Here is a 27,498-nt window from a genome sequence, read left to right as displayed (position 1 = left end):
GCTGAGAAGTGTTGACCATGCCCACAAGACAGAGGGGCTTGCTCTGTTCCAGGGAGGTAGGAACTGGATAGACTGGAGAGTCAGGCCTGGGTCAGGAGAAAGCTGGTGGGAGGCAGGGGGTGGATAGGAGGGCAGTACCCTTCCTTCTACCTCTCCCAGCGTTTTGATTCACACCAAAGCAGGGCAGATAAGCAGCGTGCCTGGAAGAGTGAAGGATCTCAGCACAGCACTGGGTTCTGAGCTGAACAGCCTGGCAGACACAGGCCCACTATCGTCTCCACTACAGAGAGGTACGCCAGGGATTTTTAAAAAGCCCAGCCTCTCAACAGTTTCTTCCTTCACACTTTCCCATCCCTTGACAGTGACGGTCAAGATGTAGACCAGGCCCACCTAGCTGCTGAGCCGTCTCGTGGACAAAGGTCAAAGTTGATCATACTGCTTGTTCCTTCTTACTGATGCTGCTTCATTCAGAGCGGGGGGGGGGGGGGGGGGGGGCTCTACACCGGCTCCATCACCCTGAGAAAGGAAAGGACAGACACAGCAGGGGCTAGGGATGGCTGCTGAGAGAGAAAGAGAGAGAGAGAGAGAGAGAGAGAGAGAGAGGGAGACTAACAGATGACAAGTCCACAGAGAAGAGAGCCAGCGGCTCCCATCCCCCAGCCTCAGATTTCACCTCCACCCCAGCCTCCACATAAACACAGGAAGGCTAACATGTCACCCCCACATGATGCCTGAGTGGCCAGAGGTGACCAGGAGACAGGCTGTCCCGGAATCTCCCCAGCTGAAGCCTGTGCAGTTCACAAAAGGCTAGAGGTAGGAGCGGGACAGACAGAAGAGGTGCAAGGGACTGGGACAGATTGAGAGAGGGGAGGAGGGAACAGAGGCTGTGAGCTCTCCAGGAGGCTGAGGGCTAATCTATTCATCATCCTGGCCGGTCAATACTTGTTGGGGTGATATTTTATGGGCAAGCTTCCCACTGAGCCTCTGAGCAGACAGGAAACGAATTGACTAGGAGGTAAAAGGTAATGTTCTTATAATTAGAGCATGGCCACCCGGGGCGGGAGGAGGGTGCACCCTTCTCTGGAGGCCAGTGGAGGTTTTCTTTCTTGGATCGATACTATACAGAACAAGGGAATCATCCGGGTTCCGTTCACAAGCTGAAAGCCAAGGAAGTTTCTTGCTTATGTGAAATCAGATTGTCACGTTGTCTAGCCGTCCAAAACCGCCAATGGTAGCCAGATTCGGGCTCTCTGAAAATCAGGTGCCTCGTCCACAATTGAAGCCTCTTGTTTGGTTGGCTGAAGGAGCCTCCTTTTATTATTAAAAAGTCTTAACTTCCAGATAACTATAGTTTGCTGTGAAATTAATCAAAGAGGGGTTTTTTTTTGGGGGGGGGGGCACTGGGATTTTGCTGTTGCCTGAAGGTTTTGCGTATGTTGTGTTTCTGACAGGGGATCTCTTATAGCTGAGAATGACCTTAGCCTCGGCCTCCTGCCTCCACCTCCCTAGTGCTGGGGTTATAGGTGTGCACCACCACACCAGGTTCTACATTTATTATTGTCTAGTTCCAATGCCCATGTTCGTGCAAGCACGTGGGCAAGTGTGTGCCTGAGGACAACCTGTAAGAACCAGTTCTCATCTCCTTCTACCAGGCGAGCACTCGGGAGGAAACTCAGGCCATCAGGATTGGCAGAGAGCACACCACCACCCCCTACCACCCTCACCCCAACCAAGTCATCTCACAGACCCCAACACACTCAGTTCCAGTCAGTGCTGGGGATTGAACCCAGAGCTCCCTGTATGTTAGGCGGGCACTCTACCCTGAGTTACAGCCTGGCCCGGTGTGATGGGCAGTGGATGTATCTATGGATATGTCTGCATGTTTTGTAAGCCAAAACTGTAAGCCTGTGACTTGCAACATGAAAAGCCAGAGCCCAGACACATGGCTTTAAAATTATCCTTATTCCTTTAAAGAGAGTTAGGAGAAGGAACCTTCAAAGGCCAGTATGGGGTACCCACGTAAGTTTCCAGAGTTTGTGACGTACTGTCTGGGATGTCCCCCCACCCCCAGCCCCCAGCTCAGGTCTCTGCTGCCTCTCTCACCATGACACCCTTAAGAGGAAGCAACAAAAGCCCCAGTGGCAGCAAACCAGGGATCAGGTATGCTGTCACAGACAATACTTAGTCATCTAGGTCCCTCATACCCAGAGCTTGAGAAGCCATGGCAGCTAGAGCAGAGGAAGGCCTTCAGGTGTCCAGTGCTGGGAGACCCATCCTGCTCTGGCTGAGGGCCAGAGCCAACACCCTACTAATCCAGGAGCTTCTGGGAATACAGCAAAGAGAGATGGAGATGGGGGGGAGGGGGAGGGGAAGGGGAAGGGAGGGGGAGAGGGGAGGCAGGGGAGGGGGAGGGAAGAGACAAGAGCTCTCAAGAAGCAAGTTTGATCTTCGGGAGGCCAGTTAGCAGGTCTTCAAGGTATGCTACAGCATGACTATCCAGTTAACCACTAATTACCTAATGAATTAACTAATTAGTAGGAATGAGGCAGGGCTTAACTCTGTAGCTCAGGCTTGCCTGGCACTTGTAGTGACCCTCCTGCCTCAGCCTCTGCAGTGCTGGAGTGACAGGTCCAAGCCACCGTCACCCAAGAACAGCCTCTGCTTTCTCAGAGGCAAGGGAGAGCCCAGCTAGTCCATAGGGGGAAAGCTTTTTCCCAATGAGGGGAGTGGAGAAGAGTTGAAAACCTAAGGCGAGTATCCCCTGGGCAGCCGAGGAGGAGGCTGGTTCTGCCTTTACCAATGTGCCAGGTCGAGGGTAGGGAAACATTTACCCAGACTTGATATATAGAATGTATTTAAAACACGGGCCCATGACAGCAAACCAATTTTTTTTTTTTTAAATTTTTTTTGGTTTGGTTTGTTTTTTTAAGTTTCAAAAAGGAAGTATTTAAGTCTGAAGTGAAGACCATGGAAGATCTAGGGTTTTTCAAGGTTGGCTGTCATTCCCAGGATGAATGCTTGACCAATGCCTCTAGGCTTAGTCAGTGAAACCTTGGGCTTCGTCCATAGTGACCCTGCACAGGCAAAGAAGTCAGGAGAGAAGAAAATCCAACCATTCTAACTTCAAAGTCCCCCAAACTGCTTACTGGGTTTGAGGTCTGGCTCTTGACTCTGGAGTTGCTGGGAATCCTCAGAATTCAGACACAAATCCATCCTTGAGAAGCATGTTTATTAACAGAGACTGTCAGTGGCTGGCAGCGGGCGGGAGGCACAATCCCACTGACCGCTTTGTCCGTATGTCTCCAACAGCTAGAAGGGTCCTGAGGCTGTGCACTGGAGCTGCAGTTCCCCAAACAATGCTCTCGGCCTTCCATCCGCTGGAAGGAGAGCTTTGTCAGAGGCCCCCAGGGCCCAGAGAGAGGTTCCAGGACTGTATAACCCAGGCCTGCACCCTGCCTGACTCGGGCTGTCACCCAGGGCTCTTAGATCAACAGAGAAAGCACATCAGGGGCTGGGGGGGTTGCCAGCTCAGCTTCCTAACATCTGCTGTGATCTGGGCCTGCGGAGGAGGGCAAGAGCAGGCATACCTGACGGCCTTCACATCCACATGGACGGAGCTGAGACACCGGGATTGAATACCTGCTGGAATGCTAGCCTGGATATGCTTGTTCCCCTTCATCTCTCATTTTTATTTTTTCTATTATGTATAGGGGGCGGGTATTATCTGTGCACGTGAATACAGGTACCTGCAGAGTCCAGAAGGGGGCATTGGATCCCCTGGAATTGATGTTAGGGGAGGTGGTGTGACAGCCAAAGAAGACGCTGGGAGGTGAACTTGGATCCTCTGCAAGGGCAGTTAGTCCCTGCTTTTAACTGCTGACTCATCTCTCTGGTCCCCTCCCTTCAACCAATCACTCCATTTGAAGGTTGGAAGGCTGGACTTGGTGCCGGCTTCTCTCATCTTGGCCTCGGACGTTGGTCAAACTGATGCAAAGGTCTTGAAGACACAAAGCCGAGTCTGACCCTTAACAGTGGCAGAGGAACAGCCTTGGTCTCCTATGTGCCGGGCACTGATGAGAGTAACTCACGGCTGTCTATGTGTTATCCAGCTACACACTACAGATGCAGAAACCAAGAGACACAGGCTAAAGCATGAGGTTTTACATTTAGCTGGCTGTGGTACACATACATAACCCCAGCACTTGAGAGGCAGGCGGATTTCTGAATTTGAGGCCAGCCTGGTCTACATAGTGAGTTCCAGGACAGCCAGGGCTACATACCCTGCCTCAAAAACAAACAAACAAACAAAACAACAGTAAGGCCCTAGATTCATTAATGAACTTATTAATTAAGTTCTGTCTGAAACAGGGACTCGTGTAGTCCCTGGAAGTTCCAATATAACAGAGAATGACTCAACATCTGATTCTTCTTTCTCCACCTAAGTCACAGGTAAGCCTGAGCCACCACAGGGGGTTTTATAAAGTTCAGGGGACTCACGCATGCTTGGCAAGAGCTCTACCAACTGAGCTGCATCACCAGAGGATCTGTGGTCTCAGCTTGCCCTTCTGAGTCACTTGGTCTAGGGAAAGCCATAGTGTGAGGTCATCAAAGTCTCTCATGGACAGGTCCATACTTTGAGCAACTGAGGCTTCCTCCTATACCATGTCCTCTGGGAGCAGACTGCCCAACACAAGGCAGACTCTAGAAGCCTGCAATACGACCACCATCTTTAAAAAAAACTTACTTTTCAATTTGTGTGTGTTTCATATTAGGCTTGCATGTTTTACATATGTGCACATGTGAGTATTTGTGTGCATGTGCGTGTGTGTGTGTGTGTGTATGTGTATATGAAAGCTTGAGGTCGAAGTCAGGAGACATCTCTGATCACTCTTCTACCTTAGTCATTGAGGCAGGGTTTCTCAATCAAACCCAGAGTACATCAATACAGTTAGTCCCAGGAGCAGCTTGCTCTGGGATCCCGTGACCCTGCCTTCAGAATCTGGACTAACAGGTGGGCTGCCACGCCCATCTGACATCTAGACAGATTCTGAGAACCCACAGTGTAGTCTTCATAGCTGCAGGACAAGGCTTTAACCACTAAGTCATTTGGCCCCTATTTACCATCTTCCTCCTCATCTTCCTCATCCTCACACAGAGAGAGACCAATCAGAGCACAACTTTTTGGGAGTTGGTTCTGTCCTCTCACCATGGTTTCTAGGGATCAAACTCAGGCTCTCAGGCTTCACCAGCCCTCATTTGTTTGTTTCCAGAGTCTCATGTAACCCACGCTAGCCTCAAACTCACTGGTCACCAGGAATGACTCTGAGAGCCTAATCCTTTGCCTCCACCCTCCCAGCGCTGGGACTACAAATGCCCACTACCACGGCCAGGTTAAAGTAAGCATACTGAGCCAGCATCTTAACTGTAATCATAGGATCCAGAGCTAGAACCTTCCAGCAAAGACAGAATCCTCGACCCGCCCAAACCCAGAGCAAATAAATATCCGTGTGTTAAGCTTCCATGTTTGAGACTAACTTCTTAGACAGCAATAAATAACTAAGAAGGGAAATGCAGTGTGTTCAAGAACAAGTGGGCAACAGGGAAATTGCGAGTTTTATTTATTTATTTTAACGGAGAAAACAATCTACAACATTGGAAGTCAGACTGAAAAGCCAGGACTACCTGGCTTCATACAATCAAATAGCATCATAAGAAAAAGAGGGGGATGCAGATGGACCCCATGGCAGAGCCCGATGGCACAGCATAGCACCCTCCCTGATCTAGATATACACAGGAAGTGACAGCTCCGTGACCACTTAGGGCCACTGTGCCCTGTACAGGGCCGCAGGTTCCCGTCCTCCCCCTCTGGACTTACAGCTTCTCTTCCTCCTCCTAGCTCCTCCTTTCTCATTCATTCATGGGATTTTGTATTTTATTACTTTTTGTTCTGTGATGACCTTGAACTCCTGATCCCCCTGCTTTCACCTCCTGAGTTCCGGGCGGGATTGTACCACCATGTTCCCACGTTCCGTTTATGTGGTGCTTGGAAATGGAGCTCAGCATTTCTTACAAGATAAACAAACTCTCTAGCAAGTGGGATATGTCCTTGGCTCCTCTGTGCTTTTCTGTTTGTTCTTTTAAGAAAAAATGGGGGGGTGGTGGTGGCACAGGGCCTCATGTAGCTTGGGCTGGCCTCAAACTCATGGCAATCCTGTCTGAGCTTTGCAGGGCTGGGATTACCATGAGCGTGCACTGCTGTGCCTACCCTGCTTGCTCATGGAGTTACTCCTCGGTAGAGAGCAAAAGCTTAAACTCACAGGAGGATGAAGGTAGGGGAAACAGCTTCCACCATCTTCTCTGGCATCTGACCTACGCCCATTTCTCCTTTCCCCGCTTCTCTGCCTCTGTTTTTTCTGACCCGCGTGAAAATTGATATAACTTTATTTTTCATTCATGTGTCTCCTAAGAATAAAGGCACCAACATGATCACAACACTACCACCGTCTAACTACAGCCCACACTCAAAAGCTGCCGACTTCTTCACTATCATTCTTTACACCTTTCTAGTCAAGGGTCTCATGTAGCCCAGGCTGGCCTTGGAACTGTTATGCAGCCAAGGACGACCTTGAACTCCCGATCTCCCTGCTTCTCCCCTCTGAGTGCTGAGATTATGAGCCCACGATGCCACCCCTTGACGCTATGCCCAGCTATGCTTTTTTTTTTTTAGAATTCTGGTCCAGGAGAGCATCCAAGTTTGGTCGTTCCTTTTCTCACTCATAAGGTCTGACACAGGGCAGGCACTGTGTAAAACAGGAGGCATAAAACGGTGGGGAAGCAGACACAGCTACTGTCCTTGTGGATTTATAGTTAATAGCAAGAGGGACTCGTCAAACAACCCGTCTTTAAGGCTGTATAAACTAAGAACGTGGAGCTTTAAAGAAGACCCGTAAGTGGGCCGTGGGCCAGGGACGTCCCGCCTTGGGAAAAGACGCCTGAGCTGAGATCTGAAAGGGACCACAGCACTTGCTTCTGGTGCGTGCGAACTTGTGTGTTCTGAGTGTACACAGGTGTGCATGTGTGGTCTGTATGAGTGTGTGGTGCATGAGCAGTGTGTATACACATATATGTTTGGTGTGTGCTTTGCATGCGTGTGCATCTCTGGTACGTGCCTCTGTGGCCTGTGTTTGTCACACGTGTGCATATTTGGTGCATGCACATAGCATATTGGGCACATGCATGTCTTTGGTGTATGCATGTGTACATATGAGTGTCCAAGCACCAAGAAAGTACTCCCTGCTGTGAAAAGAGGTCCTGCACTTGGTGAGGACGGAGGTGGGGAGGACGGCACGGGGAGGAGGGGCCTGGGGCAGAGCTCAGGTCTCTATTCTAGAGCAGGAAGCTGCTGAAGAACTCTCAGGAGAGCAGTGGCATAATTTACAAACCAGAAGCAAAGAAGTGAAGAGAAGACGGGTCAACCAGCCCTTAGCTTCAATTCCCAGATCCAAGATGCACTTTTAATAACTTCTTAAATTAACTTGTTTAGTGACAGAGTCTGACCTGAATAGACACAGCCTTATTCTCGGTCTTTATTCCTCCCCCAGTGTGTCTGTACTTTTCGTCACAAGGAAAAATAAAAGCATTTGATCACAGGAGCCACCACAGGCCCTGGCAAGGGCCTGGATGTATTACTGCATGTAAGACAATGCAGGTATCCCACGGATGCCCCCACACAGACGCCACCTGTGCCAGGGTCACACACTGAATGCTTCCCCAGGTCCATGTTCAAGTTCTAGCTGCCACTTTGATGGCATTTGGAGGTGGGGCTTTAGGAGGTAATCAGGACACAGCTTACGAGGGTGGGGTCGCCATGAATAAGATTAGTGCCTTAGTAAGAACAGATTCAGAGACACATACGCCGTGGGATATAAGCACTCAACATCTGCAAACCAGGAAGAACTCTTACCAGGGAAAGACCCCACTGGCACCCTGAGCTCAGACTTCCAGCCTCCATACCCGTGAGAAGTAAACATTTAGTATTTAAATCACTCACCTGAAGTATTTTATTAATATCAGGCCAAAACAATGGCGACTGATAAGTTTGTTACTTTTGGGCTCCAAAGACACTGTCACTGCCTGCCAAGCAAAAATGTCTCTGTATCTTTAAACCTGTTTCCCTTCATAGGATTACGTGTGCTGTGGCCCTTAAAAGGGTCCGAGCAGCAGCACAGCACACAAAAAGGGGTTGCCATATCGACCCTGACATGCTAGCAGGGCAGGTAGCAAGGGTAGGTAGTGCCCCTGGCACCAGGCTCCTGCCATCGGCAGGTCTCCAGGCCTGGATCTTACACTGCCTGCCTCTTCACCAGCATCTTCTGCCAACAGCTTCCTCTGCACTTCCCTGCCTGAGTGGCTTCCCAGTAGAAGGCCTGCTCTGAGACACTTCACCAGAGCTGCCTTCCCTAGCAGGAGACGCTCCACCACACTCCTGGAGTAGGGCCACTGCAGGTATCCTCTGCCAGGGACGTACCCGTCTCCGATACAGTCAGGAGTCCAGTGGGTGGCCCTCCACCTCAGCCCTGGATTTCAGGACAATAATTTCAGCAGCCCTGGGTCAGGGACAAATGGAGTGACAATGGTATCTGTCACTAAAAGCCAGAGTGCTTCGTGTGTGTGTGTGTGTGTGTGTGCGCGCGCGTGCATGCGTGTGTGTGTGTGTGTGTGTGTGTAAGACAGACAGAAAGGCAGACAGACAGAGAGACAGACAGGTGCACTCATTTAAGTCTGATAACTGGCTGGCGAGATGACTCAGCAGGTACAAACACTAGCCATGCAAGATAGCAGGGGGAAACCGACTCCCCAAAACTGTCCTCTGATCTCCACACAAGCACTTAAACTCCAAGCTACGCACACAGACAACAATCCTGACAAGAAGCCCAGGAAGCAGGTTCTATGATCGCGGCTCCTTTACTTCACTTTATTTTATTTTTTTCCCATGGTGCTTTGGGATAGAACCCAGGACCTCAAGCACACAAGGCAGAAGCCCACCATTGAGCTGCACTCCCAGTCTTTCATGCCCAGCTTAGAATGAGAAAACAAAGAGAATTAAAGCACGCAACCCAACTCACACAGCCAGTAATGTACCAAACTGGGGCTCGAACAGTCAAACCTATGGCCTTAAGCCTAAGGTTAGGGCAGGCACAGTAACTCCAGCACTTGGGAGGTGGAAACAGGAGGATGAGGAGCTCCTTTGGGCTGGAGAGATGGCTCAGTGGTTAAGCCCACTTGTCACTCTTCTAATGGATCTAGGTTCAGTTCCCAGCATTCACGTGACATGTCACAACCATTTGTAACTTCAGTTCCACGGCATCTGACTCCCTCTTCTGGCCTCCCCAGGCGCCAGGCTCCCACAGGGTGCACAGACACGCAAATGGGCAAGACATCCACACACTAAAATAAAGTGAAATAAAAGTCACTTAACAACAAAAACAAGGGCGTAAAAGCCTAGGGTTAAGGCAGTGGGATGGTTAGTTTCAACTGCCAACACGGTCTAAAATTATCTAGGGAAAGAATTTCAAGGAAGGAATTGTGTAGATGGGGCTGCCCTGTGGGCACGTCTGTGTGAGACTGCCTATATTATATTAATCGACGTGGGAAGACCCGGCCCATTCCCTGGCTTTGGGCCTTGCTCTACATAAGATTTTGTAAGGAAAGCGAGATGAGCACCGAGCATGCGTGCATCCATTCTCTCTGCTCTTGATTGGACATGTAATGGGGCCAGCTACTTCAAGTTCCTGCCCCCTGACTTCTCTGCTACGAGGGGCTGGGTCCTCTGGAAGAGCAGCTGGTGCTCTTAACTGCTGAGCCATCACTCCAGCCCTCTGTCAAGGGATTTTTATCCCAGCAGCGGATGTGAGACTAGAGTGGGGAGGGACACGGAGGAGGGAGGAGCAGCTGGGAGGGTAGTCTGGGGCTGCTGTGCATCCTTTACCCTGCTTACTCCAGCTCGGCGGGCGCTCTGCCCTGGAATGACCTGTCCAATGGTCTAGCTGTCCTCAAGGACAGAGAAAGCCATCTTTCCTCTTGGAAGGTCAAGTGCTTAGCAGAGCCGGCCTGGGGCACATCCAGTCCTGAGTCAGAAGCTGATGAGTGACTGACATGCTCAGTGAGGCAGAACCTAGTTTATACAGCTCCTTCCATGTCAGAGCCATCAGGTCCTGCAGCTTCTCTGCCCCTCACCTGGCCTCAGTGTTGAGAGAGAGAAAGAGAGATCCACAATTCAACTCCTGAACCGCAGAATGCTTGGAAAGCAATCTGGCCACATGATTTCATGACTGGGCATTCTTCTGCTTCAGGAACTAGAAGATAGATCTTTCTAGATCATGAATCTAGCTCTGCCCGTGTCCGTCAGTCCCACACCTGCCTTTACTTCTCAAGTGCCAATGAATAGCTTGAGTATCATATTCTGCACCTCGAAGCTCCCATCCCACGATGCTGACTCTGTTGCCGCCCCCTCTCCCACTGTGGTGGTTTAAATATACTTGACCCAGGGAATGGCACCATTAGGAGGTATGGCCTTGGAGTGGGTGTGGCCTTGTTGGAGGAAGTGTGTCACTGTGGGGATGGGCTTTGAGACCCTCCTCCTAGCTGCCTGGGAGGCAGTCCCTTTGGTCTATCTTTAGGTCAAGATGTAGAACCCTCAGCTCCTTCTCCTGCACCATGTTTGCCTGGACACTGCTATGCTTCCAACCTTGAGGATAACGGACTGAACTTCACTTTGAACCTGTAAGGTGGCCTCAATTAAATGTTTATAAGAGTTGTCTTGGTCATGGTGTCTCTTCACGGCAGAGGCTTATCACCACACCGGGCAAAACAGCTAGCAATAGTCAATGTCACCAACATCTGGAGTTCAGAGACTTTAAGCAACAAGTGCTGTGGCTGCAGTACTGTCATCTGGACACAGCAAGATGAATGAAAGCATTCACTCTCCCTCCACCTCAGCGGCTGGTCCCTGCCTCAGTTTCCTCTTGTATAGCCATGGCTCCTACCCAGTCAACCTATGCCTTAACCATCCTATAGCTTCCCAGTCTCCCAGGCCAGCCGTCAGAGCCTAAGACCCAACTTCTCCAGATACATGCAGTTTCAGACACTACTGCCTTCCCCCACTGCTGCTGGGAGAAGGTCCCCTTTCTGCCACCCGGGAGACGCAGTCCTACCAGGCACACACAGCTATGGTCTCAGCCTATGTAAAAAGCATCTCTCTTCAGAAACCCTTTCTGACCTTGACCAGTGTTGTCTCCCAGTACCCCACAGTGTGATGCTGGTCTCCCAGGCAGCACCCAGAACCTGTCTGCGTTTTCCTTTAGGCTGGGAGCTCTGAAGGAGGTGGTGGGGGGTGTGGTGTGGTGTGGCTTTTGTATCTAGCACACAGTAATCCTCCGGATCAATTTAGTGAGGACTCGAAATGAAAATTTTTTGTTGCAGTCAATGTAGGAACTTAGGACAAAACAAAACAGTGCAGAGAGGGGTGGAGGAGGAACAGAGAGAGTTATTGATCCTAATCAGGGCATGGCTTTAGTTAAAGAACACATGTGCAGTGTGACACGTTATGTTCTCTCAGGAGAGAATCTTTCCCATAAACTAAAATGGAGCAGAAGTACCAGGAAGAGGTTAAGACTATTTTGCCCACGGCTCTGGGCATGCCAGGTGTTTCTGACTTATGGTGCTCTAGGTTCTCAGGGCTCTCTTTCCTCTGTGTCTCTTCACTTCTAGAGAGCCCCATCAGCCATGGAGGATGAGGAATGTATCCACGCCAGCATGACCTCATCCAGTTACAGCCCTCCCTCCATGTCGTATTCTGAGGTACTTGGGCTTAGGAATTTAATGCATGACTTGGGAGATACGTTAACACCCCCACTGCTACCCCCACTCAAATCCATGCGTTGGTGGGCCTAGGAAAAGCCTGGGTCTGGCGAGGAGCCCTTCCCCTCAGAGACCCACCATAGACAGACAAGGCAGTCAGCTCCACCTGCAGCAAACACCTTCTCCGGCCACCAAGAAGCAAGCAGGGGCACACATGCCACAGAACCACAGGAAAAATACCAGCCCAGAGAAGGCATCTCAAATTTCCAAGAACGTCTGAAAGGAATGCATCAAACTCTCCTCAGGCAAGGGTACCACCAAGCAACCCTGGTGGTTGAGGATGGAGACTGCTTGGGGAAGAGGAGTGGAGTCCCACCAGGGCTCCTCTAGGCTCTGCCAACAATCCTTGGCTGCTACTCTGAGCTCACACTCTCAAAGTCCTCCCATCTCACCAGGGCAGAAGGAAGGCTGTCTCTTCCCTTTTTTCCAGAGGAAAACCTACAGCATCTCCCAGCACCAGGGTCCTAGAGGAAAATGTGCATCATCCCCCAGCACCAGGGTCCCAGAACGTCCACATGAGATGTGCAAAGAGAGAATAGGAAGTAAAGTTCAGCAGTCATGACCCTGCCTCTAGAGTGTTCCAGACAAGAGTATGCAGCATCCTTTCACTCATTTAGCGAACAGTCTGAGCACCTACTGTGTGCTATACTGTGAATGCAGTAAGTAGTAAATAAGACATGCAAGGTACCTACCCTCCTGGTGTTTGACAGAAACACGAACCAGGAAATGAGAAGTGAGGCCGTGCTAGTCAACTGAACTGTAGGACAGACAATTCAGTTTGAGACACTGCAAAGAGATGAGAGGAGGGAATGGGCTCTCTGAGGTGACACTGGAGCTGAGACCTCGAAGATCATGACCTAGTCATGCACCAGTCTTTGGGGAAAGCATTCTACATCCAGGGTCCCGGGGGAGACACATGTCTGGTGTGTTAAGACATCCACTACAGCTGGAGTGTTGGGTAGGGAGAGATGAACAGAGTTGTATACATTGTGTGTGCTGCCTTGGCCAGCTTCTGGAGAGTTTTAGAGAAGGACAGGTGCCTCTGAGTTCTGCCTGTGACATTCTCTGGCTGTAGGTGCCGACTGGACTATGATCTCACAGGAGGGTGGGGCTATGATCTCAGAAAGGTGGGGTAAGCACACGGTGGGGCATCAGCGGGAGAGAGTATTTGGTTTGCACTAAAGGGCTCTGCTTAGCCACAATGGTATGCCGGACCCACTGCGGGGAACTCGGGGCCTCACTGTGTGTCCAGAACTGGCAGGACCTCAAGACTCACCCTCTCAAAAGACGCACTGCACAGCTGAGGACCAGCCTGCCCTCGGTCATACAATTCCTAAAGGGCTCCATCTGTCACCTGGGGGCTCTTCTATCAGGAAGAGACCAGAGCAGGAGCCAACAAACCACAGCTTGCCGGACCGGCATGCTGCCCATTCCACAAAGATATATTCTATTGGAACATAGCATGTCATACATAAGGTAGCCATGTTTACTCCACAGTGGCATTATGTGAGTAGCTGCAACAGAAAACAGACCACCCACAAGCCCAGGGGATCTCTTGACTGAAAGATTACCCCCAGACACAATGGCCATTTTGGGAGTAGAACTCCCAGGGAAGGAGTATGGGCTCACCTTCAACAGTCGTGGATCCCCGTCCACTCTACCCCAGCCCCCATCCAAAGCCTCCCACAACAGAGCTCCTGCTAGAATGGCTTGAATACATGACTTGCTTCTGCTGAGCCTGAAGGTGTATGGGGTTAGCACCAGGCAGTAGGTTCTACACACACTTCCAAGAGACAGTTGAGTTCCTCCTCAAATGGCCAGGTAAGGCTTTCTAGGAAAGGAAAAACTTGAGGAGAGACAGAAAAGCTGAGTGGAGGGTCACTGAGAGATCCTCTGTCACCCTGAGCCACGATGGAGAACTGAAGAACTTGAGGGAAGTGAGATGAGCTCCCTATTGCTGGGAGTTTCAGGCCTAAGATGGCTGCCCAGTCAGGAACTGGCACCATACCCCCCGCCCCCCAAGGAGGGAAGCCGTACCTTTTTTGTGCCCTTTAACCGCTGCCTGGAGAAAGAGAGCAGAGCCTGACAATTCGGGTTGAAACTAATCAAATGTCCCTTTATTACCTCTGGCTTGGCACCTGGCAGCCTTCTCAATGTCCCCCATTGTTCCCTGGCTTGGGCCCTGGCAGGAGCTGTCAGCTGTCTTCCTTGCTGCCAGGAGAGCTGGAGAGTGGCAGGCTTCAGGCTGGGGACAGGAGTGACCAGGATCTGTACCCCAGAGGGCAAGAAAACTCCCCGTACCAGAGTCAGACAACTGTCCTGAGGGGGAGCCAAGAAGAGCTGTGGGTGGGAAACCGTCCTCTCCCTCCTGTCTATACATTGTTCAGGTGCTAGAACACTCAGTGGACACAGGCAGAGAGGTGAAATGACTCCCCTTGGGGGTCAATCAAATTTGGCAGCTAAGAGCACGAGTCTGGGAGCCTAAGTCGGAGCAGCCATTGAGGTTTATTTCTGCACAGGCCTGGAATTTAATTAGCTGTCCTCAGCCTGCTGTCCAGTCTGTGTAGTGACAATAAGCAGAACCCGCCCCCAGCCCTACCCCCTCACCATGGGATGAGAGGGCTGAAAAAGGTGGTCACCCTGAGTGTCAAATGCAGACTAGCTTAATAACTGACCACTACTGTCTCTGCTTAAAGAACAAAGGTGCAAAGACAGGGCAGGCATTCGTTCCAAGACTGTGACCACCCCTAGCCTAGGCTCTCGCCAGGGCTTCCCCCGCCCCATGGACCAGCTGTGGCAGAAGCCTGCAGGGGAAGAAGTCCCTGAACTGTGGTCGCTACATCCAAAGGCCCTGGACTCAGACCTACATGGGTGCATATGACTGAATTGCCTTCCCCAGTACATGCTGGGAACCCCGATCTGGCTGCACACAGGTCTTCTACACTCAGATGACTGGGACACCTGAGTCCCCCACTGCTGAGGAAGCAGCAACTGACAGCCTCCAGCCTTCTAACAATGAGAAAGCTTCACTAGGCATAGGGGGTCCCGAGTTCGGAGACTGAGAGGGAAGCACGGGACCCCCATGTTGGTGAGGTAGAGCAGGAATCTGCATATAAGCTGAGGTGGTCTGTTTGACAACCACAATCTGCGAGTTACAAGGCTCAGCCACAACTTATCCACTCTCAGCCTCGTCACAGAGTTTTCGAGTGTCTCCTATGAAACTCCCATAGACTGATAACTAGAAGGGTGAGGCTTCAGGTTTCAGGCCACAAAATGTGACAGGGTTCGGAGAGGTGGAGGGGTGTGAAGGCTTGTCTAGGGGGGCAGCTGCTAGGGGACCCAGCACATTTTCACTGAATCCCATCAGTGCTGCTCACAGGGGTGCTGTCCACTGGAGCACGGACAACTTGCCAATAGCCACACCCTCAAGGACAAATGACCGCCCCCCCTCCTCTAGCAGCGATAAACTGCCAATAGCGCCTCAGCTAGGGGGAGGGGCCTTGAGAGACCCTCCTCATCCCTGCCAGAGTGTTGATGACTGGCTTTACCAACTGCTGACATCGAAACACAGTAACATCTAACCAAGTAAGGGCCAGTCCTGGACAAGCCACAACTTCCTACTGGGCCAAACGTGGTTTAGAATCCATTAGAGGACACATGTAAACTGGGGAACTAGAATAGTCTATAAAGTGCTTCCCAAGTAAGCATGAAGAACAGAATTCAATGCCTAGAAGTCATGCAAGAGGAGGGGGGAGGGGGGGAGGGGGAGGGGGAGGAGGAAAAAGAAAGCCAAAACAAGAATGAAGAGAGAAGGAGAGACAGAGAGCACGCACAGTCAGCCTTGGTTAACACAGTGATAATCCAACAACAGAATGGGAGGCAGAAACAGGAGTCATGAGGCCCACTAGTGAGTCTAACCTAACGGGTGAGCCCCAGTCTCAGCGAGAGGCCTTGTTTCACTGAGGCAGTCAATACTGGAAGAATGACATCTGACGTTGAACTCTGGCCCTAACATCCATGGGCATATATGTGCAGGTACACCCACCCCCACCACCTCCCAGGCACAATTAATGAAAAGAGACCTTTTGAAGAAAACAGCTGTTAAGACTTATTGTCAACAGAATAACCAGGAATCCAAATTAGAGGCCCCAGTGCACCAGAATCATTAACTTCTTGCTGAAGTTAGGTACCAAATTTAGAAACTAGCTATTTCACAAATACACACACACACACACACACACACACACACACACACACACACACACACACTGCTGTCAGCAGCTGACAACAATCAATACACAGGAGGAAACAGGCAAGAAGAAACAGTTCTCACTTGAGAGCAGCGTGCCTGAGCAACGGGAAACCACACCCACCTCACAGGTTGTTCCAACCCAGCTCGCCTGGGAAATGTATTCCCCATAAGCCCTGATCGCCAACCCCACACCAGCACACAAGCTGAGGCCCAGGCTCTTGGGAGGCCAAAGGACCGTGTCCAGCTGGGACCCTCATCCTGGCCACTGTTATTGAGCATTCAGTGCATTCCAGAAGCAACAGCTATCAGAACAAGCACTGGGTTTATAGCCTTCAGTGGTGACCTCCAACTTGTCCTTCTGTCCTCCATGGCAGGGGACAGACTGGACTCAACCCAATCACACAGTCAGCGGCTCTACAGCAGTGGACAGAAGCGGACGAGCCCACTTCCCCCACTGCTTGATTGTACGGCCACAGATGTGTTACTGCATCTTGCTGATCTCAGTTACCCCATCTTTAATTAACACCAGGACACTGTGATACAGTCTAACATGCTCATTTGGGGAGATGGGACTGGTTCCCAGCCCCACACGGTCCCTTCTGCCCTCATCCCTACAGGGTAGAGGCTGCTGAGTTCTCCACGAAGCCACCCTTCCGCTGGGGTTCCTGGTTCAGGCACCTTGCCCTGGTCCCACAGGTCCAACCCCGCCCTGGAAGGCAGCAGGTGGCAGGCGCCCAGCCCAGAGTAGAGCATGCAGAAGGTCACCACCACTCAGACCGGATCTAGACCAGGACACAGGCTCAGAGCCTGACCTGCTGGCATCTGGCAGAGAGCTGTTCCTCACTGCCCAACAGGAGGCCAGCTGGGGGCATTCTCGTGGCAGTGGGGTAGGCCCAAGAAGCGGTCGGTCTCCTGGATGTGTGTGGGGAGCTCCAGGGAATAAGCTCAGTCATGTTCCTTGAGGTCTCCACCCTTTCCAGGCTCGGGGTTCTAAGCACCCCGAAGTTCGTGGAAAGCCATTCCTGAGGCTAAGCCTCGAGTCCCGGCCAGTGGCTGCTGAGAATGAGCCATACGGCTTGTCTGTCAGTCCTTAGTCATTCTGTAATGACGGGAGGAGAGCATCCCTGACCTCACGAAGTAGTCCGCCACCGGTCAGAAATGATCACGGTGTGTGACAGACTGGCATGGATGTCTCACCAGTGAGAGTGGGCACCCAGGAAGTCTTCCCATCCAGGCAAGCAGATGAGGGAAGGGAGGCTCAGGAGAACTCCTGGGACTAGAGTCACCAAACACACTTCCTGGAGGCGACTGCTGAGAAGAAAACTCTAGAAAGATGCTCAGGTTCCCTCCCAGGTAGGAAGTGGGAGAACAACACCATCCAAAGACTGCTTCGGGCTCCAAACAGTCCGAGAGCTGTGTGCAAGGAGAGGTGTTGGCACGAGAGACATCATTTATACCAATCACCAACCAACCGGCTATGGTATACTCAGAAGCTGTGCGGCCTCCGTGTGGGTCAGCCCTTCTTCCCGGAGCCCTAACCCTCCAGGGATGGCATAAGCTTCCCAACCTCTCAGCCACAGAGAAGCTAGGAAACCAGGTCCTTACCCAAAGCCAGGTTGAGCTGAAACAGCCATTTTGACTGCCATCGGGGGCTCTAATTCTGAGCTAAGTGCTGTGCTCAGGGCTTTGTACTCGGTGACCTGTGACTAGTTCATCCTCAAAAGAAGTTCCAAGGTAACTAGTGTCACTCTTGTGACATGGACCAGGGATTTCGGGGTAAAGATGTTAGGTGGCCCACCTAGGCCTGGGGGTTTGACATCAGGTTGTGGGATGACAAAGCTGGAGCCTTCCACGCTGCCCAGCCACAGTCTAAGAGAGCAGGGAGGTCATATCTCAGCACCACCCAGGGGCCTACTGGAAAGCTTCAGTCCCAAGGCAATGGCCTCTCCCCTCTGCTCAGACAGGAGGGGATGGAGGGATGAGCTGAGAAACTGGTCCCTTTTCCTGATCCGATACGGAGAAACAGAGGAACGAAGGGTTAAGCATGAATCACTGCTCACTGCATGTGCGCTTGCATGTGCACATGCGTCTGTGGTATATATGGTCACGTGTGTGAATGTCCAGGTGTGCACACCCACGTGGAAGCTAGAATAGGCTGTGCAATGTCTTCCTTTACCACCAAATACCTAATTGCCACAGATGGGAGTCACTCACAGTCTGAAGGCTGTTTTGGCTAGCAGGTCCAGCAGGCTCTCGGAATCCAACTGTCTTTGCCCCCGATATTGAGGTAACCGGCATAGACAGCCAAACCCAGGTCCTCCAGCTTGCTTAGCTGCGATCTTACCCACTGAGCCATCCCCTTAACCTTCAACATTGTAACGGTTCTTGCTGATGTTGCTTTAGGCGGTGGCTTCTCTCCTGAGAAGGTGGGAGAAAATCCAGCATCTGAAGCTCAGCTTCCTCTCAGGAGCAAAGAGAAGAAACCCTGGGCTCGCTCTCTCCCTCTCCATCTCCTATCAACACTCAGCAGAGGGCAGCAAACAGGAACCATGGAAAAGATAAGAGAGAAGAGGGTGCCACATGGAGAGAAAGCTACGCACGCATAAACACACACCCACCCGCAGCAGCAAGCGGAATTGTTTAGCTTCCTCTAGCTTCCAAAGTATGAACACTCCGCCTCCTCCAGTGAACAGGGCCAGGCAGAAAAAAGTCGAAGCTGAAGAGACAGAAGTTCTTTTCTCAGCTTGAGAGAAAATGTGCAGTGGACTGGCTTTTGGTGTGTGGAGGGGAAGGGAGGCACTCAGAACACGTGGGAGGGGAAAGGAAGGCGGCCGCAGAACGGGTGGGATGAAACAGGAAGGTGCTTCCAGCCCCTCCACGCGGTGTTGGCAAAAACCCGGGCCCAAGCCTCCCCAGCTGCGAGCAAGGCCACACACCCAACCTCAGTCCAAGATGGACAGCGCTAATGGGAACACAAACTTACAGCCACAGATTCTGTGTATGAGGGTAAGTCCAGGGTGTCCAAGAGGTGCCTTCCTGGTGATGCCTGAGTCCAAAGCCTGGGGAAATGCACCAGGGTTCTGTGTAGACATGCCAGCTTCTGCACGGGGCGTCTCTTTCTTTACCATTGTTCAGATTCTTCTGTGGGGAGCGAGTCTCTCTCCCACCTGAGGGGATCAACCCACCCCCATCTCCAGCATCTCCACCCCCCCCCCCCGGCAGATGGTTGTGACAGGTCCTGAGTATGGCAACCCCAAAGTGGGACAGGAAGGCAGGGCTCAGAAGAAAGACGGTTTCTTCTCTCTCCTACACAGGCAGCCAGAGACAGACTCTCCTCCGGGATCATGCTCTGCTGCCATAGGGGCTTGGTCTAGGTCAGGGGTGACAGAGAAAAAGCCAGAAGCAGGAGAACCCAGACCAGATCACCCAATTCTTAGAACCAGATGGTCCCAGAGGAGCCTGTGTGCTTCTGTATCAGTTCAGGCTGGATCCACTGTTATTCGAAATTGATACAGAGGAGAGCATAAGGGGGCTCTGAGGACCAGTTAGTTCTGTGTGCTGCGGACAGCAACACTGCCGTGTACCACATACCTTTGAATCTCTCCACCCCAAGCAGGGTCCCTTCACAGCCCTAACATTTAATCCATTTTATTTGCTGGCCTCAGGGAGTCAGCGAGATCATCTTGGCTCTCAGGGGAAATAATGGCAGAGAAGGCGCAAATATTAGTCTGTGGAGGAGAAGCTTCTGCTGTGAAACGGAGCGTGAACCTCAGAGCACTGTGTTCTGGTCTGCCTTCTTCCTGTGAGAACCTGTTTTAAGCGATCACCCCCTCTGGGGCCTTGGTTTCCATCAGACAAAAATGAACGGGGCTGGCCTAGAGGCCCTCTGAAGCCCCCTGCCTGCTCTGCTACTTTCAGTAGTTCAACAAACACACTCAACCTCCCCGGTCTCTGGACATCTGCAGGCAGGGAGGTCGCTGTGGAACCCGTGGGAACTCATACCTGTAGGATCTGCTTCCTGTCCCCACTCCCCCAGGCATGAGAACAGTGATTCTCTGGAGAACCAAGATTCTTATACAAAGCCTCTGCTTCCACACAAGATGTGAAAGACCGGGTAGATGTGCAAAGCACAGATGCTACACTGTAAGGAGCAGTGAGTTACAACAAGGCCTCCTTCACCCCCAGGTGCCTTTTATACAGCAACAAAAGACATCCTGGATGCCATTTCTGAATAAGAGCTGGCTGTAGACAAGGTACAATTAGCAAGCTAGATGGTTATCTTTTAAATGGGCCTTTGCTTTCCCATCCCCGGTTCCATTATCTGTTATCTGTCACCAGAGCTAACACACACAAAGCTGCCTGAGAGAAGAAGCTGGAACCGGGGCAAAAACCTAAGTCGGGGCTTCAGGTAGACTCTAGACCTTCCTGAAACATACTTCCAAGCTCACGGACTCCTGGGATGTCAGAATGGAAAAAGCCACAACAAAACATCTATTTCCCACATCCCCCCTCCAAAAAGAAAAAGAAAAAAAAAAGAAAGAAAAAAGGAAACAAATCAAATGATGCCAGCAAGCCCATTGTGAGAAGCCTTGTTGATCAACAGTCTGAGGCCAAGTCTGGGGTTGGTGGTAAAGACGGATTAGCATTATCTGCCCTGGCCACCAGTGGGAAGGCACCATAAAGATATCCACTTGCCTCCTCCTTTCACAGGTGAGGAATACAAGGCACAGAGAGGTTAAACCGCTTCCCTGAGGTCGCAATGGGCTTAGAGCAAGAGAGAACCAAAGTCAGACCTCTCTCCCAGGCTTCTCGGTGTTCATCCTTGGCAGACAGCAAGCCCAGGAGGAGGAGGAGGAAGAGGGGAGGAGGGGGAGAGGGGAGGGGAGGGGGAGGGAGGAGGAGAAGGCAGAAGCAGATTTGCTCTGCTAAGTCAAGAACCCTTCCCCGGTGGCATCAGATTTCATCTGGCCAAGCTGACAGAGGCGTTATAAGCAGTCTAAAGGGTACCAGCTCCACCTTGGAAAAGTAAAGAAACCACCCCAGACCACATTTCCGTGGTACTTAACTTGCTGGCGTAAGGTTCTGCTACCAAGAAAACTGAAACGGGGCGGCGGGGGTGGGGGTTGGGGAGGGTGGTGGTGTTCTAAGAATAAAGTTCAGCTCTGACCCAACGAGAGAGAGCCCTGAGACTTAAAAATCATAAGACACCGGTATTCCATGATCCCACCAGTCTCTACCAAACAGATGCCATTACCCGGAGAAGCCATTTCTCACCAGAGTTCCTGGCTCTGAAGGAGGAGCTGGGCTTGGGATTCCTGCGGTGGGAATGTCAAAAGCAGCTCCCAAGCTCTGCAGGAGGAAAACCAACCCTAGAATCAAACCAAGATGTCAGGCTGTCTAGGGAGTGGGAAAGAGAAGGAAGCCCAAGTTAAAACAACAGCTTTCCTTGCTGAATCTTGCAACGTTCAGAAAAGCCAACTATGTGACCAGGGAGACTCCAAACATATGATGTGCACTTTATGAACCGAATGTCCTGCCTCCTGGCTCCTGGCTCCAGGAGACAGCATCAGAGGATTGCTCAAACCCAGGTGTAATCTCACAGAAATCCCACCGGAACTCCTCATGGTAATAAAGTCCCAACAGGTGTTGCTCTAGAGCAAGGTCTCTCGGGTAGCTAAGGTTAGCCTTGAACTCCAATTCTCTTGCTGCCACCTCCTGAGTGCTGGAATTACAGACAGGCACCACGGGCTGGTTTATGTGGTGCTGAGGATTGGACACAGGCAAGCACTCGATCAATCCAGCTGCATTCCAGACCAGCACTTATTTCTACCAGAAAGATCACGGCCACGCTTGGAGTTAACTCAGCAGTGTCAGAGGGCTGACTGGTTCATCACTGTCTCAACCACTCTGGGTGCTGAAGACCGGCTCCCAGCTAGACACCTGACACAGAGGGGTGGGAGGAACCAGCTTCTTTCCCGGAGGCCAGCAGACATTCAGAGGAGGGACTGGAGGGCTCTGCATCTGCAGGAGAGTGGAGCACAAAAGGGGCTGTGTGGAAATTTGGCAGACTGTTCCAGAAAGGCAGCCCATGAATGCTGAATCCTATCGCACCTACCGGGGCCCATCCTTGGGAAACAGTTCCCTTCTGTGACCCCGGAGAAGCAAAGATAATCACACGGAAACCCTCCATAACTTTCACTATTTCTTCCTCCCTTCTATGCCATTTCAGAGAGGCAGACAAAAAAACCAGAGCATGTAAAGCCTCTCAGTATGGTCCAGGTAGCGCCTCCAAGAGGCACTCAGTAGCGCCTCTCTCTCTCTCTCTCTCTCTCTCTCTCTCTCTCTCTCCTCTCTCCTCTCTCCTCTCTCCTCTCTCCTCTCTCCTCTCTCTCTCCTCAAAAGGTGGCCTTACTGCATCAATACCCTTTTGTACAGTTAGTAATTCACCATGAAAGCTAAGGCCAAACTGACAGTTAACCTTGACCTTCTTGCTACACATCTGGGTCTACAGAAAATGAAAATTAGGATGTCTCTTGCCTTCACAGCAGAATTCTCTCCGTGCAGAGACAGAATGTCAAGGGCTATTTCAGAACTGCTCACAGCTATTCCACAGGAGAGTCTGACCTGGCTGGACACACCCCCCTCAGCCAGGGCTGTGCTCAGCAGAGCGTCCCAAGATAGGAGTGTTATAAGGGACTTCAGGAAAGGACACCGGGGTAGCCTGGTCCACTCTCCATTGGCACCTTGACAGCATTACAGAATGTTGGCATCAAATCCTACACACGGAGCAAGCTGGGCTCAGAGTGGGAGACCAGACTCATCAACGCTCGGCAAACTAACAGTTGAGCTAGGGAACACGAGTCTGGCCTCCCGACGCTGAGGCCACACGGGGCAGTAACAGAGGAAAGAGATTCCCCACAGGAAAACCCCACTCAGACAAAGAGTTTAAGGGAGAGGGCTCTAAACCGGCTTTCAGAATCTGAACCGGGGATTCGGAAATGGAGTTTCCCAACTTTCCAAGCATAGAGAGATAGATCCCCCAGACCTTCAGGATGATTTACAAATTGCCAGAGTGACAAGCCAAGTTTAAATTGATCAGCTCTGTAGCAAAGACTCTTCGTCCAGACCCAGAAGCCAGGATACCCAGATGGCAGCCCTAACAGTGGATGGGAAGGGGTTGGGGGGAGCATCAATCTCAAGAAGTCAGCCTCTTCCTTCAAGGCCAGCCAGCAGTCAGTCAAGGCTGACCCTGGCACACATCTGCTTACTTCCCATGGGACCGAGAAAAATCCCGTAAGCAACTCTTAAATGTCCCACTGGAGGAATAATTCAAGCGTGCCCACATTTGCCAGGAGCTGGGACAGAGAAGTCAGGATGGTTGGAGGAAAGTGACAGAGCTCATCTATTCCAGGAGGCTGCTAGTCCACATGCACACGCACTCGTGCACGTACACACACACACACACACACACACACACACACACACACACACACACACAACTTTAAAGAGGCAGTCTCTCAATGTTGTCTACAAGAAACATATCTCATTAGTACAAAGAAGGAAGGTTGGAGGTATTTTGTCCTGGGGGTACCTGACACCTGTGGCTCTGGGACATTTGGAAAGCCCTCTACCAGAGCTTCTAGACTAGTGTCAAAGGCAGCAAGTTCAATGACAGGCACTCGGTCCTTACTTGACCTCTTTTGGGGCATGGGTTCAGTATTCTCAAGAGAGGCACAGAATCTGACTAGGATAAAGACTGAGTGATGTGGGAGGTGGGGAGAGATGGGTCACCTGTTAAAGAGTCCTGGCTGGTCTTCCAGGTTAGATTCCCAGCAACCACATAGTGACTCAGAGCCATCTGTAACTCCACTTTCAGGGGACCCCCCATGCCCTCTTCTGACCTCAGTGAGCACCAGGCACGTGTGTGGTGCAGACATACATGTAAATAAGGCACATGAAGGAAGGAAGGAAGGAAAGAAAGAAAGAAGAGAGAGAGAAAGAAAGGGAGGGAGGGAAGGAGAAGAAGAAAAAACAAGAGAAGACAAGAGAAAAACAAGCAAGCTAGCTCCAGATGGGAGACTTAGAGGAGACCCAGGAGTGCCTTTGTAGATGGCAAACCAGGAAGAATCTGGTCTGACTCAAACACTAGAATCAGCAGGCGAGGGTGGGGGCCAGGAGCAGAGACTATCTGAAGAACAGCGACAAGAACGACCAGAATCTCCACTCCTACCTCAGAAGGAACAATCCTGGGTGGCACGGAGATCCTCCGAAAAAGGGAGCGATGATGAGGACAGGAATAATAGACGGCAATAGGAGGAGTGGGGTAAACTAGGAAAAGGGCCTAGGGCTGAACACTGTTTTAGGCTGGAGTAAGAGCCTGGATAATAAATCTTTGACCTTCCCTAAGCCTCGATGTTGCCATCCCCAAAATGGGATGCCTCAGAGCAGACCCGAAGGATAGGCGGAACAAGGAACTACAGAGTGGAAACGAAGTGGGGAAAGAATGCTCCACACCCTCGGCCGCGGACCACTCACCTGTATCGCCTCCGGGGCCACCGCCGCCCCGGATCCCCCAGGACTGCCGTCCGGCTGCCGCTCGCGGTACAGAGCCCAGAGCCCCACGTTGGGCAGCAGGACAAGGGCCGCCAGAGCCAGCGCCACCGCCTGCAAGAGCCGCTTCTCTTTGCGCCTCATCGGGGCCGGTCCGCCCCGCCGCGCCCGCCCCCGGCTTTGCGCGTCCGCCCGTCCGCCCGGCGGCGGCAGCAGTTCGGCCAGCAGAAGCGGCCGCGGCGCCGGCCCCGCTCCAACTCCGCGGCACTTCCGCCGCTCGCCGGCGGGGGAGCAGGGCTCCTCCACTATGTCAGCGCCGTGGGGGTGCGCTCCAACCCCATCATCCCCTGGCTTCTCATTCCAGGTCTTGAACCTCGCCTTCCGCCAAAAGATCCATGGTTGAGCCCTAGGCGCCTCCATTCTTCAATCCTCCATTTACTTATAGAGCATCTCCATCCTCCAGGATGCAGGAGGGCCCCGGCTCCTGACTGCTACCCCCCCCGCGGGCTCCAATGGTGCGTCCTGCTTCTCCGCCGCTCCCCGCCTGCTGCAGCTTTGCCAAAGTCCCGGAGTTAGGGAGTTGGGCGCTCGCTGGGGCCGCGGGGCACGCGATCGGGGACGCCCCGGGGAACTCGCGCGGCTCTCTGCCAGCTCTCAGCTAGCTAGAGCCCCGGGGCTGCGCGGACACGCTACATCTACTGCGCTGGGAAGCTGCAGTCCACTCTTTTCCCCGTTCTGCCCCGGTACGTGCCAATCAGACCTGCCTTTGACCTGGTGACTCCGCGCAACCTGTATGCCGAGGGCACCTTGCTCATCGCTCAGTGGGCAGCCGGGTTTCTTTCCTCTTCTCCAAGCTGCAGAGTGCTGGATGCTCCGTCACTGGTCTGGGTTCTTTGCAAAACCATCAAGGAGGTGACCTGAGCCTCCTTGCGAGAGCTATTCTCATGCACATCCAAGCCAGTGAACTTGGACTGCCTTCCAGTCCCAAGTGTGCTTCTGGACACAGTGCCCAGAGCACGTTCCCGAAACCTCGTGTCCTTTCCTCTCTAGAATTGAAACCATCAGCGAGCGTCCACGGTGGGCCGGATACTGAGCCAGGAGTAAGGAGCAAGAAAAAGCAGAACTCGTACGGGGGGGAGAGGAGGTTGGGGGGAGGTAAGGAACTGAAGGCTCGGCTGTGCTTAGCAGAACCAGGGGAACTTGTCCAAAGAAGTCTGGCGTCTGAGATGCTGACCTGGGCTCCCATGAAGTCTATGGGCTCCTCCTCCAGGCGCTGAGTGCCTGTCTTTTAACAGTTTGCTCCCGGATGAACAAGGGCACCCCCCTCCTCTCTGCTTTCCTCTTCGCCAGCCTTCCTGCAGGCACATGCATTGGCTCTATCCTCTGCTTCTCCAGCGAAGCCACTGAGCCCTGTAGCTACTCCTATCCTGGGACTAGTGTCCTAAATTCTAGCCTTAGAGGTCTAACTCCAGACTGAGCAGTGATTTTTTTTTTTTTTTCTGACATCACAGCTTCGGTCACGTCTCTGCAGAGTCCACAGACTCAGGTTATATTTCCCTAAGATCAAATATGTCCCCCTCTGCCTGACCTTTCTTTGGCTCTGCTGCAAGCTTTGTATGTTGCTCCAAGTGCTGTTGGCCGTACAGATCCTTGCATCTAAAAATCAAAATAAACACACACGAAACCCATAACCTCTGTGTCAGGGGACACCTCTATGTCTAGGGAAATCACCACCTCTTCCTCCAAGTCTCCCAAACCCAGCCGCCTTGTCGTTCATCAGAACATGACAGGCTCTCCTACATCAGGACCTTTGTCCTAGATGTACCCTCTGACCATTCTGTTTATAACTCCGACCCTTACATCTTTTAGAAAAAATTTATAGGGACTGAGAAATGTCTCGGTGGTTAAGAGCACTTGTTGTTCTTCCAGAGGACATGGGTTCAGTTCCCCGGACCCATGTTTGGCGTCTAGCACCCACATGAGACAGCTCACAACTGCTTGTAATTTAGTTCCAGTGCATCCGATGTTCTCTTCTGGCCTGTGCATTTCCCCCGGAAGGAAGAGGGATGATGCATCTAAGACTCAGGGAATAAATTAGTCTCACAAGACTCAGGAAGTTTGAAAAGTTAAAAGATGTCAAGTTTCCTTCCAAAGTTACATAAGCTGTAATAATTCTGGGGAGAAAGGACCCTCAGGATCAACCATGCTGCCTTCAGGGTGTGCAAGGAGCTCCAGGGAACATAGGCTATCGTCTATACTGGTCTGGGCTTTTTAGTGACACCCCTGAAAATAGCCCAACTAGCCGGCTGGCTGACCCCCTAAGCTAGACTTGGGTGAAATAATTTCTTTGGTATGTTGTCAGTGTTCTATCTGTGACAGACATTTGCTCACATCTCCCCAGGAGAAGTCACACGCATGCCTACCCTATAGTTTGTTTATCCAGTCAGCTGTTGATGGCTCGGTCAACAAAGCACTGGCCTCACGAGCCTGAGGACCAAGCCATAGAACCCGATTAAAAAGCTAGGATTACAGAATTACATGGCTGGAATCCCAGTGATGGGGAAGGGGGATAGAGAGAGGTGGAGCCCTAGAAACTCTCTTGGACAGCTAAAGCAAAGGAAGAGGGGGAAGGAGGCTGGAGAGATGGCTCAGCAGTTAAGAGCACTGTCCGCTCTTCCAGAGGTTGTGGGATCAATTCTCAGCAACCACATGGTGGCTCACAACCATCTGTAATGGGATCCCATGCCCTCTTCTGGTGTGTCTGAAGAGAGTGACAG

The 27,498-nt window shown here is 51.8% G+C and overlaps 1 protein-coding gene and 1 long non-coding RNA gene across 10 annotated transcripts in view; both read right to left on the bottom strand.

Annotated features, from left to right (window-relative positions):
* The window catches only part of LOC134480689 (uncharacterized), a 34,340-nt gene extending 15,195 nt beyond the window's left edge, over positions 1-19,145 (bottom strand). The window contains exons 1-2 of the long non-coding RNA XR_010055364.1: positions 12,612-19,145; positions 1-9,447 (exon numbers count right to left, since the gene is read on the bottom strand). The exon at positions 1-9,447 is cut by the window's left edge and continues 15,195 nt beyond it. This is a non-coding gene — a long non-coding RNA (uncharacterized LOC134480689). The remainder of the gene's footprint in view (positions 9,448-12,611) is intronic.
* The window catches only part of Galnt10 (polypeptide N-acetylgalactosaminyltransferase 10), a 146,397-nt gene extending 120,587 nt beyond the window's left edge, over positions 1-25,810 (bottom strand). For 3 of the 9 annotated variants that reach the window (XR_010055122.1, XM_039085107.2, XM_039085109.2), the window contains exons 1-3: positions 24,707-25,810; positions 21,446-21,540; positions 19,155-19,230 (exon numbers count right to left, since the gene is read on the bottom strand). Coding sequence is in view for 8 of the 9 variants with exons in the window: in XM_039085107.2 (XP_038941035.1) it covers positions 19,155-19,230; positions 21,446-21,540; positions 24,707-25,141 (606 nt within the window). In the remaining variant the exon portion in view is untranslated. The remainder of the gene's footprint in view (positions 1-19,154; positions 19,231-21,445; positions 21,541-24,706) is intronic. The other 6 variants (XM_039085110.2, XM_039085106.2, XM_039085105.2 and 3 more) reach the window with 6 other exon arrangements.
* Between the last annotated feature and the right edge of the window lie 1,688 nt (positions 25,811-27,498).

The sequence above is a fragment of the Rattus norvegicus genome, chromosome 10 (genome assembly GCF_036323735.1).
Source record: "Rattus norvegicus strain BN/NHsdMcwi chromosome 10, GRCr8, whole genome shotgun sequence".
NCBI classification, from domain to species: Eukaryota; Metazoa; Chordata; class Mammalia; order Rodentia; family Muridae; genus Rattus; species Rattus norvegicus.
The sequence above is the reverse complement of the archived record's forward strand: the minus strand, read 5'-3'. Positions and strand labels throughout refer to the sequence as shown.